General features: G+C 49.1%; 1 protein-coding gene across 2 annotated transcripts in view; it reads left to right on the forward strand.

Annotated features, from left to right (window-relative positions):
- STX8 (syntaxin 8) overlaps nucleotides 1–15,405 on the forward strand; it is a 116,231-nt gene extending 100,826 nt beyond the window's left edge. Inside the window, exons 8-9 of one of the 2 annotated variants that reach the window (XR_011338747.1) lie at nucleotides 5,686–5,788; nucleotides 14,380–15,405. Coding sequence is in view for 1 of the 2 variants with exons in the window: in XM_069872375.1 (XP_069728476.1) it covers nucleotides 14,380–14,447 (68 nt within the window). In the remaining variant the exon portion in view is untranslated. The remainder of the gene's footprint in view (nucleotides 1–5,685; nucleotides 5,789–14,379) is intronic. The other variant, XM_069872375.1, reaches the window with a different exon arrangement.
- The last annotated feature ends 1,060 nt before the right edge of the window (nucleotides 15,406–16,465 follow it).

Here is a 16,465-nt window from a genome sequence, read left to right on the forward strand (position 1 = left end):
TGCCCCATTTGTTTTCACTGGAGAAAACAGTGGAGGAACAACAGTCCCCTGCTGGGATCATCTGTCGTGGCTCCTGCCTTTTCTCAGCTTGCTGCAGGTACTGGCGCCGGGGGAAGCTGCTGCCTGGCAGATCCTTTCTTTCAGGAAAGCCATTTGGAGTTTGCCAGCAGCTTCTGCATCCCTGGCTGGAGCAGGGGCTGCTGGGACAGGCTGCTCTGGAGAAGGTACATGGATGTGTGGGTCTGAGGAGGAGCACCAGCCGTTGGGGAGCTGTGGGAGTCAGCAACACCATGTTGCTGGGACTGAACTCACCTTCACCCTAGGTTGGTGCCTCTCCTTGCAGCCTGTGCTGGGTCCTCTGGTAGATCTCCAACATTTCTAATGCAAGAAGTCTCTTTAGTGACCACTGAGCTGTGCTGCTTAAGGACAACACCTGATAGTGGCTAACCTTTGGATTTTCATAGAATCATAGAATAGCCAGGTTGGAAGAGACCCACCGGATCATCGAGTCCAACCATTCCTATCAAACACTAAACCATGGCCCTCAGCACCTCATCCACCCGTCCCTTAAACACCTACAGCGAGGGTGACTCAACCCCCTCCCTGGGCAGCCTCTGCCAGTCCCCAGTGACCCTTTCTGTGAAAATTTTTTCGTAATGTTCAGCCTAAACCTCCCCTGTTGGAGCTTGAGGCCATTCCCTCTTGTCCTGTCCCCTGTCACTTGGGAGAAGAGCCCAGCTCCCTCCTCTCCACAACCTCCTCTCAGGTAGTTGTAGAGAGCAATGAGGTCTTCCCTCAGCCTCCTCTTCTCCAGGCTAAACACCCCCAGCTCTCTCAGCCGTTCCCCGTAAGGCCTGTTCTCCAGCCCCTTCACCAGCTTCGTTGCTCTTCTCTGGACTCGCTCCAGAGCCTCAGCATCTTTCTTGTGGGGAGGGGCCCAGAACTGAACACAGGATTCGAGGAGCGGTCTCCCCAGTGCCGAGTCCAGAGGGAGAATAACCTCCCTGGACCTGCTGGTCACGCAGTTTCTGATCCAAGCCAAGATGCCATTGGCCTTCTTGGCCACCTGGGCCCCTGCTGGCTCATGTTCATTCGCTGTCAACCAACACCCTTTCTCCTCCAGGCAGCTTTCAGCCTGTCTTCGTTCAAGTGGTGCTCCAGCCCTCAGGTCATATGCATGGCTTCTTCTGGCCTCCCTCCAACAGCTCCATGTCCTTCCTGTGCTGAGGACTCCAGCTTCTATTCTTCATTGCTCAGCACCCTGAGTGGTGTGGGGAGGATGACTTCTGGTAAGCCTGGAGATGGGGATCTCCCAGCTAATCCTTTCCCACTGATTTTTGCTGAGCTTATGCCAGAACAAAAGGTTTCAGGTGACCCCTGTGGCTTGGTTGGGCTTGTGTGGGTGAACCTCATCTGAAAGACAGTTATTTGTAGGACGTTTGTGATCTTGTTTGGGTTTATTTTGTTCCCTTTCTTCTGGGAAACCTGCAGCACACATTAAGGTTTTTGAAACTCTTACAAGTCCCGTTCCAAGTTGTAACACAGTTGTTCAGAAATTCAGCTCATTGCTCGACTGATCTTGTTTCTTGTCGTCGCTTATGTAAGGGAAAGGATTCTCAAGAGTTTGGAGAAGGGAAAGTTGGAAAGCGTGCGTGCTTGTTTAATGCAAAAAAAGGAGGGGGGAGGGGTTGGACACAAATCAGCCACATGCAAAACCATCCAGTAACTGTGTCTGCTGATGACCTTTGGGGTTGGAAACTGTTTGATAATAGCAGTGTGGGGATGAGTGAGGAAAGTCTGTGAAGTCACTTGAGCAAGAACCAGAGGGAAAAACATGAGAGTCTTTCCAGTTTCTGGCTTACTGGGAGCTGGGTCATCTCCTTCCCAGCTCCAAATTCTGTGTCTGGTGCTGCCCCCAAGGCACCCATCAGAAAAAGGCATCAGGCAGAGATGTCAGAGGATGCCAGGTTCGAGTCAAAAAGGTGGTCTGTGGGAAAGGGCCATCAGTGACCTCAGTGAGAGTTGGGATCTTAAATTGTCTGCTTTGGCTGGGCATGGGTGCAAGGTCCTGCATGCATTGACCATGAAAGACAGCTTGTGCTCCACAGGGACTTTCTTTCAGCCTGCCCTTTTGGGGAAAGGATGAGAGGGACTGGTTTTCAGCTGACAGAGTGGAGATTGAGATGAGATCTTAGGAAGGAATGTTCTCCTGTGAGGGTGCTGAGGCCCTGGTCCAGGTTGCCCAGAGCAGTGGTGGCTGCCCCGTCCCTGGAGGTGTTCAAGGCCAGGTTGGATGGGGCTTGTAGCAACCAGTGGGAGGTCTCCCTGCCCATGGCAGGGGGTGGGACTGGATGGGCTTTGAGGTCCCTTCTAACTCAAACCGTTCCATGATTCTATGAAATTGCTGCAGAGTGAATATTACCTGTTCAATACAGCTGCTCTGTTCTTTGGTTCACCTGTGAGTATCAAGGGACTGATTAATGTTGGATTTTGGAGTGGAAGTCACTTGGGTAAGCTGTTCCCTCTTCCACCTAGATTTTATGCAATGATAAGTCCAGTAAATGATTTTATTATCAAGTATTTTTGCAGAAAGGTATTGTTTGGGTATGTCTATTAACTGCTTTACAGCCTTTTGGTTCAGTAATTCTGCCTCAGAGACACATTTAACTGTTTCTCCTAGGCTGTCCTCTCCAAACTACCTTCTGCTATTTAAAGGAGGTACAAATTTAGCTCAAAGTGTTCCCTTTCTCGCAGACTGCTCTGAAAGTTAAAGCCTGTGACAGTTTAGTTCTAGATGTGCTCTTGACTTGTCTTCATATCCAAACAAAAGCCTTGCCTGCCTCTGGGCTTCAATTCTGGTGGCTCAGAGGGTAAAATGTATTTTTATTTCCTAATTTCCTTAGGAAACGTTCCTGTCTCTCAGCTGCCCTTCTTCCAGTCTGATTCATGGGTCAATGCAAAAGGTTAATGAATTGTATAGACTTAGAGATGTACAGTCACATTTAGATTTATTTCAGCTTTTTAAATTGTTGGGTTGGAGCTTTTTCACCATAGAATCATAGATTTGTTAAGGTTGGAAAAGACCTTTAAGACCATCAAGTCCAACCATCAAGACAACCTCATCATGCCTGTTATGTCATGGCCCAAAGCGAAACATCTACAAGCTGTTTGAACCCCGCCAGGGACAGAGACTCCCCCACTGCCCTGGGCAGCCTCTGCCAGGGCTTCACCATCTGGTCAGTAAAGACATTTTTCCTAATGTCCAATCTAAACCTCCTCTGGTGCAACTTCAGGCCGTTTCCTCTTGTCCTGTCCCTTGTTGTTTGAGAGAAGAGACCAACACCCACCTCACCACAACCTCCTTTTCTCCAGACTGAACAGCCCCAGGTCCCTCAGCCGCTCCAGCCTGTTCCCAAGCTCTGTTCCCTTCTCTTGATGCCCCAGTCCCTCGAGGTCTTCCTTGTAGTGAGGAGCCCAAAATCCAGGATTCGAGGTGCAGCCTCACCTGCACTGAGTCCAGGGGGACAATCCCTTCCCTGCTCCTGCTGGCCACCCCATGGCTGATCCAAGCCAGGATGCCATTGGCCTTCTTGGCTGCCTGGGCCACTGCTGGCTCGTGTTCAGCCGCTGTTGTCCAGCACCCCCAGGGCTTTTTCCACCAGGCAGTCTTGCAGCCACTCTTTCCCCAAGCCTGGAGCTGCACGAGGTTTTTATGGCCCAAGTGCAAAACCTGGGACTTGGCCGTGTTGGCCACTGCTTGAGGTAGGAGGTCACCTTCGCACAGAACAGCCAAGCGTTGGAGGTGCTGAAATGTGAGCAGTTATTGTGACCAAATTCATTTGAGCTCTTCCTGTGACGGCTGCAGGTCATGTGCAGCTGGGTTTGTAGAGCATACATTGCTTTTTAAAGGAGGAGGGGGTTTCTTTACTGTCGTGCTTGGAAGCAGGTCCACGTGCTATGTGTGCATTTGTCATTTGAAAAATAGGTTTAAAAAGAAGCAAATTGAGGTATAACAATAACGGATTAAGAGAAACACTTATCTCACTTCCTTTCAGTCAGCCGGGCTGCGCATGTGGTTTGGGACCCGAATGCTTGGGATTACTCGATCGCTGAAGCAATAAAGCTTTTGGATGTAAACTCGCTCCACGCTGCTGGGACTGGATCTGACATTGGTTTTCCAATAGTGGTGTGGTTTATCTTGCTGTTATTTAGACGCCCTTTGTTTGCTGTCAGTGATGTGAGTGTTGTGGTTTGAGCTAAATTAGAGTCAGTTTTCTGACTCTAACTCAGTCTTGCCTAAGTAACTTCATTTCTGAAAGCAAACTGCATGTTTTCAGACAGTTTCTTTCTGGCAGTGATCGTGCAAAAAGGCCAGTGTATTCATTCCTACAGAAACCAAGGCCATCCTCAAGCTGGTGAAAAAGGCTGCGCCTGCAGGGAGAGGTGGACAGGAGAGGTGACCCCAGAGTGACCACCAGAGGATTCCATCCCACTGGATCAGGGGCTTCAAGCCCCATCCAACCTGGCCTTGAACACCTCCAGGGATGGGGCAGCCACAACTTACCTGGGCAACCTGTTCGAATGCCTCACAACTCTCATCGTGAAGAAATTCCTCCTTATGTCTAGCCTCAATCTGCCCCTCTCCAGTTTATACCCGTTGCCCCTCATCCTATCACTTTGGAAACAGTCTCTCCACAGCTTTCTTGTAGCCCCTTCAGGTACTGGAAGGTCAGTATAAGATCTCATCAGAGCCTTCTCTTCTCCAGGCTGAACAAGCCCAACTTTCTCAGCCTGTCCTCACTCCAGCCCTCCGATCATCTTTGTAGCCTCCTCTGGACCCGTTTCAAGAGCTCCATATGCCTCTTATGTTAAGGATTCCAGACCTGGACACAATACTCCAGATGATGTCTCATGAGAGAGGAATAGAGGGGCAGAATCCCCTCCCTCGACTTGCTGGCCACGCTGCTTTTGATGCAGCCCAGGATATGGTTGGCCTTCTGCAAGGTTATGAGGGTCAATCCCTCTTCTTCGACGGCCAACATCCAGTGAGGACCTCATTGGTCTGGTTGCTCCTGATCCTCGATCTGTGTGTTTCTGAATCCAGTTCCTGACCCCAGCTCCATCTTGGCCATGGACCCTTTCCCTCATGTATGCTCTACAGTATTTGTGGTGATGCAGAGTCATCAAGAAGTGGGGTACAGGTGCAATCTCAGATATTTTCCTCTCATTTCCCTTTCCCCTTACCGTGGGGAAGGGATTTAGGAGCCCAACTGCTCAGTTGCAGCTGCTGAAATTGGCCAGCTTAAGCCTAAAGGCAGTGAGGTATCTTCATGCCCTGTTGAAAAATTTGTATTAATGACAATTAATGCCCGAGAGGGATGTATAGCTCTGACCCAACGTGACCAAAAAATACTGAAAAACGCCATTTTTTAATATGCAAAATAACTATGATGGAGGAGTTGATGTGTGTGAACAGAGTTGATCCCTTTGACTCATTTCATTTTAACCTGGCGTTGCATGAATAGCTCCAAATGTGGAATAACTCATAAAATCGGGGTTTTTTCATCTTACACAGGAATGACCTCGGTTTTTCTTTCTTCCAAATAAGGAATTAATAATGCGATAGTTGTTGTTTCCAACGAGCTCAGCTTTCTTGAGAAGTGTCTTTTTTTTCCTCTCCTCCAGACCCAATGAAACACATGGGCGTTTGGCGCCTTTAATAACTGTTTGCAGTGCCTGCTCTTGATTTCTTTGAGTCCTGCCAATGATTTTGATGTCGAGCCGAGAGGTACAACTGCAGTGTTAAATTTCTCGAGTCAGACCGGTTGAAAAGGAAAGTCAAAAGCAATAACGTCCCAGTTCCTCTGGGCGGGCGGGGGCGTAGGATGATGTGCGAGCGCGGTGTTCTACACAGACCTATCGCCCAAGAAAATGTTTGGCTGTCACAAAACTAATAAAGCCCAAACCTCTGGAGAGGGGGGTCGCGATGCAGGTGTAGGGATCGGGGAGTGTATTTACATACAAGCCAGTTTAATAGCTTGGGATTTATGCTAAAGTGCTTCTTAATGCAATACAAATTGAATCTGCCCGCTTACTCGGAATGAGGGAAATGTTAGAAGGAAAGGAGGCTTTATGGCTTTTGGGGAGAAAGTGTTTGGTGTTTTTTAGGACAGGAAGATGGATTTCTTGGGGTGCTTGCCATGTTCAACTAGCCTTTAGGTATGCGTGTCAGACTCGGAGCCAGCCCTCCAAGCCTGTCCTCTGCTGCCTTGGAAATCAGGGGTTTGAGGCAGGTTTTCTGCGATCTACCTGGCAGCACAGACTTAAATTCCTGAAAAAGCAGGTAAAGTTTGGGCTGTTGTTATTTTTTAAACCCTGACATTTAAGAGAAGTCCTAAAGAAAGCAGATGTGATTCTACAGCCTCTTGTTGGAACTCCCATCCTCTCCCTGCTTCCCTCCTACCCTATAAAACAACTACTATGTGTTTATAAGTTAGCGCTCCATGTCACTTATAAAAGGAGACTTATTCATAAACTTCTTGGTAGGCAGTTCTGTGGGAATATAACTTTCTTGGCAGAAAACATGCTTTTCCCAGGTAATGTCATGCAAAACCAAGCTCTTTAAAGTCATAGCATGCTATTTATTATTATTCTATCATCTATAAAAGATACCAGTGCTGAACCTTCTGCATTATTGAGACTGACACTAAACCCAAATCAGGAGGAAGGATAGGGAAAGCCCCAAGCGAAACTTATATTCCAAGAAATGGTCACCAATGAGTGCTCAAAGCTTATAGAACCATAGAATCGTCAAGGTTGGAAAAGCCCTCTAAGCTCATCCAGCCCAACCATCAGCCCAGCCTCACCATGCCTGCTAAACCATGTCCTCAAACACCACATCTACACATATTTTGAACCCCTCCAGGGATGGAGACGCCACCACTGCCGTGGGCAGGCTCTGCCAGGGCTTCACTGCTCTCGCTGCAGGGCTGCTTCTCCGTACCTCTCCTCCTCTGCAAGTGTCCAGGTGATTACAAAGAGATGCCTCTCATTTTTGGGGTTGGATTTGCCATGTGCAACTTAGAAGTTCTTGAAATGGACTTGGATGGAACCTTACAGCTTTTGGAGTTGGGGCAGGTGATTTGGCCATGCGCACACACATCTTAGAAGTTTTCTTTTTTAATCTATATAAATTATGTAAATTATATAAATGATGGCAGTTTCCAGAAGCCAGCAAGCAGCCAACATGTGATTGTGTTTGCTTTCTGAATACGTTTAATATTCGGAAAGAGCACTGAGCCCACTGAACCATACTGTTCATCCCTGGAGGTGTTCAAGGCCAGGTTGAATGGAGCTTTGAGCAGCCTGTTCCAGTGAGAGGTGTCCCTGCCCATGGCAGGAGGTTGGAGCTAGATGGGCTTTGAGGTCCCTTCTAACCCAGAGTGTTCCATGATTAAAAGATGTTCTTACCTTGCCAGTGTTTACTTATTAGAATGAAACCAGTGCTTTGTTACTGGCACAAGGGCTACAGGGGAGGAAGGTGCAACCACCTCCTCCAGGGGCTGCCCCATGTGAAGCTGTAACACCAGACACCGTGTAGAAACCTGCGTGCTCTAATTGATAACACATTAAACCTCAGTGGCCAGTGCTCTGTAGCCACTTGGCGATTTTGATGGTAAATCAATAATCTGATAGAAGCAGCCTAGAAATCTTTGGACAATTATTCAAGAGGGACTTGTCAAAGCATGATGTATTTATGACTGAGTTCCTGCCTGCCTGTTCAAAGGCACTTGAACCCCTGCCAGACCCTGAACACGCTCACATTCCCAGGAGTTGTATTCAGCACAATAAGTGGATATTTCACAGTAAATATTGCCTTGTCAGAAAGCTGGCATAAGCCCCCAGATGACAAGCAACAATTGGCTGCTCTGCCAGAGCTCAGCTCTCCATCGGCAGTATGAGCAGAACTTTCTGCTGGACTCCAGGCATCGTTAGTGTCAGGAATTAAAAATCCTTTAAAGAAAGCTGCAGATCATTGAGTCTCCGCTGCTTCCGTCTGAACAGTCAGCAGAAGGGACTGGAAAGTCTCGATTAATCACAAACACAAAAGCCGGCTGCTGGCTGACGGTGGGTATCCACTCTTCTCTGAGGAAACCAATTCATCAGCATTATTTGTGATTCATAACAATTATTTGAGTCAAATAGGCTTATTTAGTTCGCGGCACTCTGTGCTTGCATCGAGTTCCAAACCAGAACTGCTAATGTTTCTCTGTCCTCTTGCTGCTCTGCAGCATGTCCAGGGTTTCAGCAGCGCGGTGCAGGCTGGATGAGCTTGGAGGTCTTTTCCAACCTTCGTGATTCTGTCATTCTATGATTCTAGAATTACAGAATTCTGGATGGAGTCCCCATCACTGGAGGGGTTCAAAAAGCGTGTGGCCATGGTTTAGCAGGCACGGTGGAGTTGGGCTAATGGTTGGACTGGATGAGCTTAGAGTTCTTTTCCAACCTTAATGATTCTGTGATTCTGTGATCCTCATTCCTCCAGGTCTGAATCTGCCTGAAGGGGTTTGAGCCCCCAGAAGTTGATTCCCCATCCCAGTTTGCACCAGACATGCAGCGCGAGCTCCATACCAGGAGGAGGAGATACTGGATACTGGGTCCTGGGTTTGTGTGACGGCTCCAAGCCATGTCTGGGCTCTCTGTGATAGGGAAACAGCAAAGGTTGGGATGACGAGAGAGAAAGGGAATGATTGATTGGAGTTGTCTGCACCACTGGTGTCTGTCAGCACTGGGGACGGCTGGCAGTGCACCAGAGAGCTTGGGGGGAGTAGGGTCCCATTTCCCTTGGGAACTCAGACCCTCAAGTCGTGCAGCCCCCACACGGGGAATAGTTCTTGTTGGGATGAACAGACACAAGGGAATGAGAGTCTTCAGCCATCGCCTGTATTTGCACAGGTCCTTAACCCCCTGGAAACTGAGGTGCTTAACCCTCTGGAAACTGAGGTGCAAGCTGGCATGGAGAATCACCTTCTGGGTGCCCAAACACCTTCAGGCAGATTCAGACCTGGAGGAATTAGGATCATAGAATCACTGAATTATTCATGTTGGAAAAGAACTCTAAGCTCATCCAGTCAACCCCACCGTGCCTACTAAACCATGTCCCCAGGTGTCACGACCACATGTGTTTTGAACCCCTCCAGGGATGGAGACTCTGCTGCTGTCCTGGGCAGCCTCTGCCAGGGCTTCACCACGTCTATGAGAAAGGAATTTTTCCTACTGTTCAATCTAAACCTTCCCCAGGTGAAACCCAGCTGGGAAGTTGTGCAGGATTAGCTCAAGTACAGTGGGAAAGGTGTCCATGGTGAACACCAAACCACTGGTGATCAAGGCTGATAAATCCTGGGAAGATGGAATAGGTTTGGGTCTTATAGAAGGTGACCCCAGGGAGATGGGTATGGTGTGAACTCTAGATCCTCCAGTCTCACAGCTGGACAGCTAGCAGGGAAGTGAACTAAAGAGTAATATTAACCTAGAGGTCAATTATGTATTTTGGAACCTTTTCTCTCCATTTTAAGTGTCATCTTAACTTGGTTTTGGTGAAGGCTTTGCTGGGTTTGGAGTGTTGAACCTGAGGAGAGGAGCAGAGACACAGCTGATCTCAGCAGTGAGATTAAAACCTGGCAAAGCAGCATGAGTGATCCTGGGAACAGCAGGGAGACTCTGTGTCCTGAAACTCCCTGTAAGCGCAGAACTTGCCCTCTGCATTTCACCACTGCTTCTCAAAGCTGGAACAGTGGCACCAGCTCAGATGTTGTAGCAGATGGAGCTTTGAGAGCATCACGCTCTCTCTAACCTGTGTTCATTAATTGCTCCATAGTTGCACGTAGATTCCACTTGCACTTCCTGCCTTTCCCTGAGAAATGCATTTCAGATTTGTATCCCTGACGCTGTTTGCTTTTGTACAGGAATCTCTTATTTTTCCTTCTCTGACTCCTGTTTGCTTTGTCAGGGGCTTTGGTTCCTGAACTTCTCTTTGAGGAGCTCTTGTCTAGGGGAATATTTATATTTCCTAGGACTTGAGCAAGAAAAGGCAAAGCAGGCAGGGAATCCAGAACACGTAATTGCTGTTGGGTCCCATCCACAGTTTTGTTGGGAAAGCATGTGAAACACCCAGGTTTAAAAGCTTCAGATCCTTCTAATCTGCCGTTCCATGGTGTAGGGGGAAAATGTGGATAACATCTGGTCTGTATCATGCAGGAGGTACTTTGAAATCTCTGTGCTGTTGCCAGTTGATGCCGTCCTGTTCTTTGTGTGCGTCTCGCACGGATCAGATAAGCCTTTAATACTGGCGGGGCACTGATTTATACTGCTCCGACACGTGCCATCCCTGCTTCTCTGCCTGACATGGGAAGTGAGTACTTGACCGCTGCTTTTGGAAACAGAAATGTGGCTCCAGGCTTTTAATACCAGTCCCTCTCCAGGAATAAAACAAAGTTTATTTCATTTTGCTGTCCCACTCTTGTGGCCCGGAACGTCCTCTTAGGTTTCCTGTTCCCTGTGCTCTTGCCCATTAGCAATTCTTTATGAGTCCCCCGCTCTCCTCTGCTCCTGCCGGGTCATAACACCAAGGCTGCGTGCACTCCTTCTCGGGAGTCGTCAAAGAATAATTGCAACCCATTAACTCTGCTCTATTATTACTAATTCACACTTATAGCGCATTTCCCAAGCACCTGACCTTGGTTGTTTCTTAATTGCTGAAGTCCATAAACTCCGTTACACTGAAACCGCGCTAAGGATTTGCACCCTCTAAAACTTTTCCCTCCAGTGCGAATTGGAATGCAGCGGCTTCATCAGATCTTTTTTCTTCCCAATTGAAGCCAATTATGTGCTTCTGGCTGTGCTGAAGACTGCAAGATGTGTATTAAGATGTAAAACGCAAGAGATTAGAATCATAGAAATGTGGAATGGTTTGGGTTGGAAGGGACCTCAAAGCCCATCCACTTCCACCCTGTCAGGTCACATGGCAGAGTGTTGTTCACAGTACATGCGTAATCATGGAATGGTTTGGGTTGCAAAGGACCTCAAAGCCCACCCAGTTCCACCCCCTGCCATGGGCAGGGACACCTCTCAGTGGATCAGGGGCTCCAAGCCCCATCCAACCTGGCCTCAACACCTCCAGGGATGGGGCAGCCACCACTGCTCTGGGCAACCTGGGCCAGGGCCTCCCCACTCTGAAGTGAGGTAGAATCTTAGAAGAAAGGTAAAATAGAGACTGTGTTCCTGGTGTATTAATTGATTTGTGTTGCTGGGTGGTGGTGTATGTTCAGCTGAGACCCAAACACTACTGCTTGCTCAGTTCTTCTGGTGGGTCCAGCTTGTGTACAGACCAAGGTCCAGCTGGGCCAAATATAGAATCATAGAATGGTTTGAATTGGAGGAAACCTTAAAGATCATCTAATTCCAACCTCTCTGCCACGGGCAGGTATACTTCCCACTAGATCATGCTGCTAAAGGCCCCATCCAGCCTGGCCTGGAACACCTCCAGGAAGGGGGCATCCACACCTTCCCTGGGCAGCCTGGGACGAGGTCTCAGCACCCTCATTATGAAGAAATTGCTCTTTTATGTCCAGTCTAAATCTTCCCCTCTTCGTTTTAAAGCCATTCCCGCGCATCCTACCCCTCCATGCCTTTATAGAGTGTCCCTCCCCAGCTTTCATGTAGCCTCTTTCAGGTACTGGAAGGTTGCTACAAAGTCTTCTCGTAGCCTTCTCTTCTCCAGGCTGAACAACCCCAACTCTCTCAGCCTGTCAGTACGTGTGGGCTCATTTGGATGGACACTGACCCGGGCTGAGGGTCTGGAGCTAGGTGAAGTGCTGTGGAGCCCAGTGGTGGGAGCATCCTCTGGGGTGCTTCCTGTAGGACTTCATCTGCGAGGGAGCTGGTGCTGGTGAGGGATGGGAGTTCCCCAGCCTGGATCTTTTTGCCCCCACCTGCCAGGGATGGGAGCAACCGCAGCAGCCGTGAGCTGGGATCCAGAGTATTCCAGCACTGCCCCGACAGCTTCTGGCATTGGAGCCAAACCCAAGCCCTTGCCAGTGGTGAAACGAGAGCGGCAGGAGCACACCGACACATTTCTACTGCTTTATTCTATTTTATCTGATTAATAAGCAGTTTCATCCATGTTTATCCTGAAGCTTAGTGTGCTCTAAGAAAAACACGCCGAAGTCTCCCTGCCGCAGTGGATGCTGTAAACATTCCCGACGGAGCGCACGGAGCTGCTGCTGCCCCTGCCTGCTCTCAGCTCTTCTTGTGAGGAGCTGAAAGGCTCCGTATCGCAGTCTGCTCGAGCCAGGGCAGTGGAGTGCAGCCCCGGGTCGCTTCAGATAACAAATGTTTTCAGCTGAGCATAAGAGAAAAAAATATTGTTGGTGGCAACTCTCATTTCCCTGGAAAAAGATCCTGGAGCTCTGGCAGAGAAACAGTTTCTGCACAGAAAACATGACACTATTTACGAAAAGCGCTGTCTAATATCCTTTTCCAGCTTGGAAAGAGGAGTTTATTTTAATACATCCTTTTTTAATTGTCATGAACTGGACTTGTAAATATTGTAAGTGGTTGAGTAACAGTCATCTGCAAGTGGAGCAAATGAAGGGTATGTTTTTTCCGCTCTCGGAGCCCTAACGTATTCCCACAGCTCTGACGGGGGTAGCGTGAGCAGATACTCAACCAGCCCCAAAGCTTGCTAATTAAAAGCTCGTTTGACCCCAGAGGCTGCCGGGGTGCGTGGTGGCCGTGCCCGCAGCGTGAGGTGCTCGTGTTGGTGCTCTGTGTGGAGGAGATGGGGTGGCCCGCAAGGATCCACTCTGTTTTCATCCAAACATTTCTTCCTCTCTTAGAAAGAGGAGAGAAAGGGGAAGCAAAGGTGAATTACTTTTCTCTAGTAGGAGTCTGATAGCCGTATGGCCTTGTTGCTGTCGTTTAGGTGAGAGGGAAACTCTGCTTTGTTGATTTTCTGCATCCGACTTCAAAACTATCCATATGTGGTTTTTGATGCCATCCTACTGCAGAGCAGCACAGTCTGCCCGACGTGAGAAACAGGCATGAACGTCTGTAGGATTGTGTTAGTCTCCACTCCTGAAAGAGGGGAGATTGAGATGAGATCTGAGGGAGAAATGTTTTGCTGTGAGGGTGGGGAGGCCCTGGCCCAGGGTGCCCAGAGCAGTGGTGGCTGCCCCATCCCTGGAGGGGTTCAAGGCCAGATTGGATGGGGCTTTGAGTGACCTGATCCAGTGGGAGGTGTCCCTGCCTATGGCAGGGGGTGGAATTGTATGGATTTTGAAGTCCCTTCCAGCCCAAACCATTCTATGATTCCCCTCAATGCAGCAATCAGTGTGGTTTGGGGCAGGATGGGGCACATGGAGCCGTGTGCTGCATGGTGGGGCAGAGAACCGTTAGACTCTTTAATGCCACTTGATCTTTCTTTTCCCAGTTGAGGTGCATACTGGAAAGCCCCGCTTTTGCTCTGCAAATCGTTTTGTCTGAAAGCAGGAGTAGTTTGTATTGGAAACAATTTCCTGATGCAATTTGGATTTCCTTCTGAATAATCCTTTGCCCCAGTGGGGTGGGATGGAGGAATTCTAGAAAAGCTCAACTGGCCTTGCAATGAGTTAAACAGATCCCTTAATCTTTACAAGACAGATGTTAAAGGTTTAAATTGGAAGATACCTTGCAGGTACTGTTAAAACAACATTAATATGAAGGGTGAGGAAGAGGGTCTCAGGAACAGATCTTCTGAGGAGCGGCTGAGAGCCCTGGGGGTGTTTAGTCTGGAGAAGAGGGTGCTGAGGGGAGAAGGCGAGACCTCATCACTCTCTGCAGCTCCCAGAAAGGAGTTTGGAGCAAGGCAGGTGCTGGGCTCTTCTCTCAAGTAACAAGCAGTAGAGGAAATGGCTTCAGGTTGTGCCAGGGGAGGGTTAGATTGGATAGTAGGAAAAATGTCTTTACTGAAACAGTGGTGAAGCCCTGGTCGAGGGTGCCCAGGGCAATGGGGGAGTCTCCATCCCTGGAGAGGTTCAAAGAACGTGTGGCTGTGGTGCTTGGGTACATGATTTAGTAGGTATGGTGGGGCTGGGCTGGTGGTTGGACTGGATGAATTTAGAATCTCTATGATTCTATGAAGAAACAGAACTGCCCTGGCAACATGGGCTCTGAGTCCGTGCATGTTGAGGGCATCAGCACGCAGGGATCTGGGGAGCCCCGGGGAGCAGGGGGCAGTGAGTCTCAGCTGGGAGGAGGAGCAGGACTCGGGAAGAATTAAATTGCAAAAGATAAACTGTAAAAGCTGAAGGCAACAACCTTAACGTCCTTCATCTTTTCCAGGAATGCTGGTGGTGATTGTGTTGCTGCTGATTGCCATTGCTGTGGTGGCTGTCTGGCCGACGCATTAATGCAGATCTAGGTCCCGTCGGAGCTGCTGCTGGGCATGGAGTGCTTGGAGAAGATCCGGCTTGGTGCAAAGACCTTCAGTGTTTTAAATTAACCCCACAGTACAAGAATGAAGCTGCATTCGACAGACGTCTGCTCTGCCGACAGTGTGCAGCTGAAGGGCGCTGCCTGATGTGGAGTGTTTGAAGCAGGGACAGGACTCCTTCCCACCTTCATCCGGCACTCTGGAGGCTGCGGCTGCCTGTACAGTGGCTGCATCAATTGTCCCAGGGCTTTGAAATCCTAAATATAGGCGTGGTTTGGTGGAACAGCCATGACACTCCTCTGCTTTCCGATACCTTCCTTCGGAATGAAAGTGCTTATGTTTTGCAAGGAATAGCTGTCTGGGGGAATGACTGCATCTGGATGTTTTCAGGATGGGAAGCGAGCACACGCGGAGCCCAGCAAAGGAGGCACAGGACCGCTGGGAATGCACAGAGGTGCTGGTGAGTGAGCCAGCCCGGATCCTTGGGGAAGAGTTCTCCATGTTGATCTCCACGCATGGAAATGTAAACAGTAGTGGTCGCAAACCACGAGCATCAGAGTGGAAAGCTATGCCCAGCAGGTGCTCAGGAGGAAGGCGTGCTCTTCGTTTGCTCTCCATGAGCTCACCACATGCTTTCCATGAGCTCTCCCCATGCTCTCCACATGCTCTCTCTGCTCTCCACGTGCTCCACCAGACTGACTACAGGAGATGCGTGGGTGTTCTGTACTCATCTCAGTGATTGCGGTCTGCGTCTTTCTTTTGTAACTTTTCACACGCTGTTCAAACTGAGAGGAAGGTTTACTGACTTGAAAACTAACATGGAATGTTTGATCCTGACCAAGAAAATCATTATTTCATTCTACATGCCAGTTTGAGTTCAGCATTGGTAGAGCAAGCAATAAATATTGAATAAAAGCTGATCCATTTATATACAATTATCTGCTTGGGGTTTTAGTTTTTATCTGCTATCTGGGTTGTGTGTGAATGATTTCTGCAATGTTTCCATTTCCTAAAAGGTGATTTGGAGAAGGAAAAAAAAAGTGGTTCCTGTCAAACTTCACATGTATCACTTCCTGGTGGATCCGTAAGACTTGCCAGCCCTGCACTGGTCCTCCCCTGCGGTGGTGGAGTCTCCTGTTGTGGCTCTCAGCTGGCCCTGGCTGAAGAGCAGTGTTGCCCTGTCCAGATCCTCCTGAGAATGGCATTGTGTGGGTGGAGAGAGAGGAGCTTGGTGGAGAAAACGCCCTGTAGAAGTAGCTGCGCCTCGTGGTGTGGGTGATGGGGTTCAAACATGGCTCTGTGCCGGTGCCCAACCCATCTTCTGATGCCTGGCACTGAAGGTTGGAGCTGGAGGAGAAACCAGCTTCTCTGGATATACAGGTGGCTGAGTTCAAAACTTGTGCATTCCTGCAGGTCGTGTGCGAAGGGACCAGCGCGGGAAGCGCTCCTGGAGCCCTTTCCCAGCTGCAGTCCGTGCCCAAGCCCTGCAGTGAGATTCACTCCCGGCTTGGCCCTGTGGAACTTCAGTGACAGCAGGAAAAGAACGTGGGGTTTATTGAGATGAGACTACGGGCTCGGGTTTCTCATTAAAGCTACCCTTTATGGAGGGTAACAAGGTTTTGTTTGAACTCCCAGGATGCACCCTGATCAGTGTGTCTCGGGGACTTGCTCTGACAGAGGCTTTGAAACGCTGTCTCCTCACCCATTGGGTCCTCAAACACATTTTTTTCTGCCTGGGAAAGGTGGAAACACGAGGCCTCACTCTGCTCAGATCTCTGACAAAGGGCTTCTCCGCGTTGCCCTTTAGGTAACATTTAATATTCCACATGGGTGAGGAGTTTTATTAAAAAGAAGTGGGCTTGGCAGCTTTCTGCTGTGTTGGGAAAAGCTTTGCTGTCTCGCTGCCCCTCCAAAGAAAAGGAAGGTTAAAACCCCAGTGCTGATGGATTCTAGCTCGAAGCGAGTGGGGATAGAGAGCCCAGTGTACCAGGTCCA

Source organism: Phaenicophaeus curvirostris, chromosome 19, assembly GCF_032191515.1.
Source record: "Phaenicophaeus curvirostris isolate KB17595 chromosome 19, BPBGC_Pcur_1.0, whole genome shotgun sequence".
Taxonomy (NCBI): domain Eukaryota; kingdom Metazoa; phylum Chordata; class Aves; order Cuculiformes; family Cuculidae; genus Phaenicophaeus; species Phaenicophaeus curvirostris.